The sequence below is a fragment of the Sinocyclocheilus grahami genome, unplaced genomic scaffold, assembly GCF_001515645.1.
Source record: "Sinocyclocheilus grahami isolate Dianchi unplaced genomic scaffold, SAMN03320097.WGS_v1.1 scaffold2059.1, whole genome shotgun sequence".
Classification (NCBI taxonomy): domain Eukaryota; kingdom Metazoa; phylum Chordata; class Actinopteri; order Cypriniformes; family Cyprinidae; genus Sinocyclocheilus; species Sinocyclocheilus grahami.
Genome location: NW_015507238.1, coordinates 53,892 through 57,378, shown reverse-complemented (window position 1 = coordinate 57,378; position 3,487 = coordinate 53,892). Strand labels below are relative to the sequence as shown.

General features: G+C 38.7%; 1 protein-coding gene across 1 annotated transcript; it reads right to left on the bottom strand.

The window, feature by feature from the left end:
* Positions 1 to 364: 364 nt before the first annotated feature.
* LOC107573879 (uncharacterized) lies at positions 365 to 3,085 on the bottom strand (the record flags this gene model as incomplete). Its single annotated transcript, XM_016260337.1, has 5 exons — positions 365 to 523; positions 1,289 to 1,320; positions 1,461 to 1,577; positions 2,045 to 2,371; positions 2,839 to 3,085. Coding segments are annotated over 5 exons (882 nt in total), but the record flags the coding sequence as incomplete, so codon positions are not given.
* Positions 3,086 to 3,487: the final 402 nt, after the last annotated feature.

Below are 3,487 nucleotides of genomic sequence, written 5' to 3'. Positions count from 1 at the left end.
GATCATGGGATGTCTCTATACCGTCATCCCCCTGCGTGTTCCCAGACGGATCAGGGGATGTCTCTGTACCGCCATCCCCCTGCGTGTTCCCAGACGGATCATGGGATGTCTCTGTACCGCCATCCCCCTGCGTGTTCCCAGCCGGATCTGGGGATGTCTCTCTACCGCCATCCCCCTGCGTGTTCCCAGCCGGATCAGGGGATGTCTCTGTACCGCCATCCCCCTGCGTGTTCCCAGACGGATCATGGGATGTCTCTTTACCGCCATCCCCCTGCGTGTTCCCAGCCGGATCATGGGATTTCTCTTTACCGCCATCCCCCTGTGTGTTCCCAGAGGGATCATGGGATGTCTTTTCATCCCCCCGAGTGTTCCCGGCCGGATCATCGCATGTCTCTTTAGCATCATTCCACTCCGTGCTCACAGCCAGATCATCGGATGTCTCTTTAGCGTCATTGCCCTGCGTGCTCACAGCCGAAACAGTGGATGTCCCTTTAATAAGGGATACTACTTCTTCAACATTCTCCTGAAAGAAAAACAGATTCACAGAAGGTAATACAAATGATTGTGAAAAAACCCTGATGATTCAGTTACACAAACACTATATATATTTTTTCTCTCCGATGCTTGCTGAATGTAACGATCTCAAAGAAAACATCTCACAGAAATCTCAAACAGATACATACTGTACCACCTAAAGCCCCAATATACTCATGGTGAAGTTTCTTTCCTTACTCACTTTAGAGGTAAAAATAAATGAAATACGTGACCAGCGATATACTGTTTGCAAACATCCCGATGTTGTCTTAAAAAAAGCAGTTAAGAAAGCATCTCATCATAGCCATGTGGTTATGTTTGCACAAGCTGCAATTCGGTACTCTAGTCATGTCACATTTATTTATATAGCACTTTATACAAAACAGTGTCACTTCTCAGTTAGAATAACATCTGTAAAGCAGCTCTCCAGAGTATTCAGGTTTTTGCTCACAGATGTCTGATTTCGATGGACTGAACAGAATAAATCAACTGGAGAAGATTTCCATGTCAAAGAAGGAGGAGCCCCAGAGCCACACCTACCAATTGCATAATCACCACAGACCAATGGAAGCTCAAAGCAAGCTGTTTCAAATTCTCGAAACAAACGTAAAAAAATTTTTTTTTTGTTTTGGCCTATTTTTGTTTAAAATGACATCACGCCAGTTCACTTTTAGTATATTGGGGCCCTAACAGTTCTCAGTTCTGTACATTCATAGGTTTTACAGACAGACAGATTTTGTACAAAGTATCTCACCAGGTCAGGATCATTGTGCTGCATCCTTTTTCCTGTATGAACAATAAACATTTTTTTTTACTTTGGTCAATTAGAATAAAAATACATACTTTACCATATTTTGAAGTTTTTTTTTTTCCAACAATAAATCTCATTATTCCAGCTTGTCAAATCAGCTGTATGCAATACTTGCCATTTTTTCTTGCTTGTATAGATCTCCTGCAGTGACAGTAAATCACACCAGCAGCTGCAACCAGCAGAACAGCAACAACAGCAGCAGCAACAGCAGCAGCAGTTGAATCTGGAACAGCTAAAGACAGACAGTCATTATTACTAGAAATGGACTGATAAACAACTTTATCAATACTTTTGACCAATATTTAGTAGAAAGTTGTATGACATTGATTTATTTGATAAAGGTGCCATCTGGTGGGTTTGTAAGGAACAGCAGCTAAAACAGCAACAAGAAACAGCAGTTCACAGAAAAACTGACTAATATTATGATTTTTTTTCTATTAATAATAGACTTTAAAAATTTTAAAATTCATAATTCAAAAGTTTAAAATTCATAAGGTGACAAAAACTGACAATTGTCTTTCAGTTTGATGTGCATGTGAAAATGATAGATTTGATCAAAGTTATAATAAGTTTAATATTGAGTCAAAGCTCACTTCTTCAAACAGGCCACAACAAAAACATTTACTGGGTCCATTTAAATTAATCAGTTTTCTAAAACTGTTCAAGTGAAAAGCACTGAATGACTACAATGATACTCACCAGTGACACTAACACTGTATGTCTTTATGATGCTGAATCTGCTGCTGTTGATCTGTAGTTTATAAAGTCCAGAGTCTGTGGTTGTGGTGTTTGTGATGGTCAGAGATCCAGTTTTATTCAGCTTCAGTCTGTCTCTGAATCTCTCATCACACTGATCATCTGTACAGATCTTACTCTGATCTCCAGTGATTTCAGCGATGAGGATATCAGTAAAATACCACACCTTTAAATCATTTGGGTTTTTTACTACATCAGGATCTAAAGTGACAGATTCTCCCTCCTTCACTGACTTTCTCTTCATTTTATCTTGTTCAGCAGCAGGAACTTCTGAAACACAAGCCAAAGAGCTGCTGGAGGATCTTTTGGGGGAAACAGCACATAGATTAAAGAACTGAGTATATGTAAGTAATAAAACATGCCCTCTTGACTTTGTCTGGAAAGCAACATTTATTAACATTTTGTGCTATTAAACAGATTTGAAATGAAATACTTTGCACTTTGGATTCCTGGTGGGAGTGGGGAAAACATACTGACTGTGAAATAAGAGATGGATTTAAAGAGACGATCAGCAGAAGGTAACTGAAAAATTAATAACAAATACAAAACAAAACGTTGTAAATCCTACTGAACTAAATTCTAATTTAAGTCTGCAAATTCCACTTTAACAGTATGACATAATCTATATACTGTATGTAAATTAAAACTAAAATCACATCTAAATGTCACTGCAAAAAAAAAAAACATTTGAATGACGTGACTTACACATACAAGAGTAATTTTTAAACATGACTCACCATGAACAGTAACACTAAAGCTCCTTTCACTCTCGATGTTGCTGCTGCTTATCAGTAGTTTATAAACTCCAGCATCTGAGGTTCTGGTGTTCATGATGGTCAGAGATCCAGTCTGATTGTCCAGCTGCAGTCTGCCTCTGAATCTCTCAGTGCCTTCATTGCACTGAACATCTGTACAGATCTTACTGAGATCTCCAGTGATTTGAGCGATGCGAATGTCATTAAAATACCATCTGATTCTCTCTTGTTGCGGTTAAGAAAGCATCTCATCATAGCCATGTGGTTATGTTTGCACAAGCTGCAATTCGGTACTCTAGTCATGTCACATTTATTTATATAGCACTTTATACAAAACAGTGTCACTTCTCAGTTAGAATAACATCTGTAAAGCAGCTCTCCAGAGTATTCAGGTTTTTGCTCACAGATGTCTGATTTCGATGGACTGAACAGAATAAATCAACTGGAGAAGATTTCCATGTCAAAGAAGGAGGAGCCCCAGAGCCACACCTACCAATTGCATAATCACCACAGACCAATGGAAGCTCAAAGCAAGCTGTTTCAAATTCTCGAAACAAACGTAAAAAAATTTTTTTTTTGTTTTGGCCTATTTTTGTTTAAAATGACATCACGCCAGTTCACTTTTAGTATA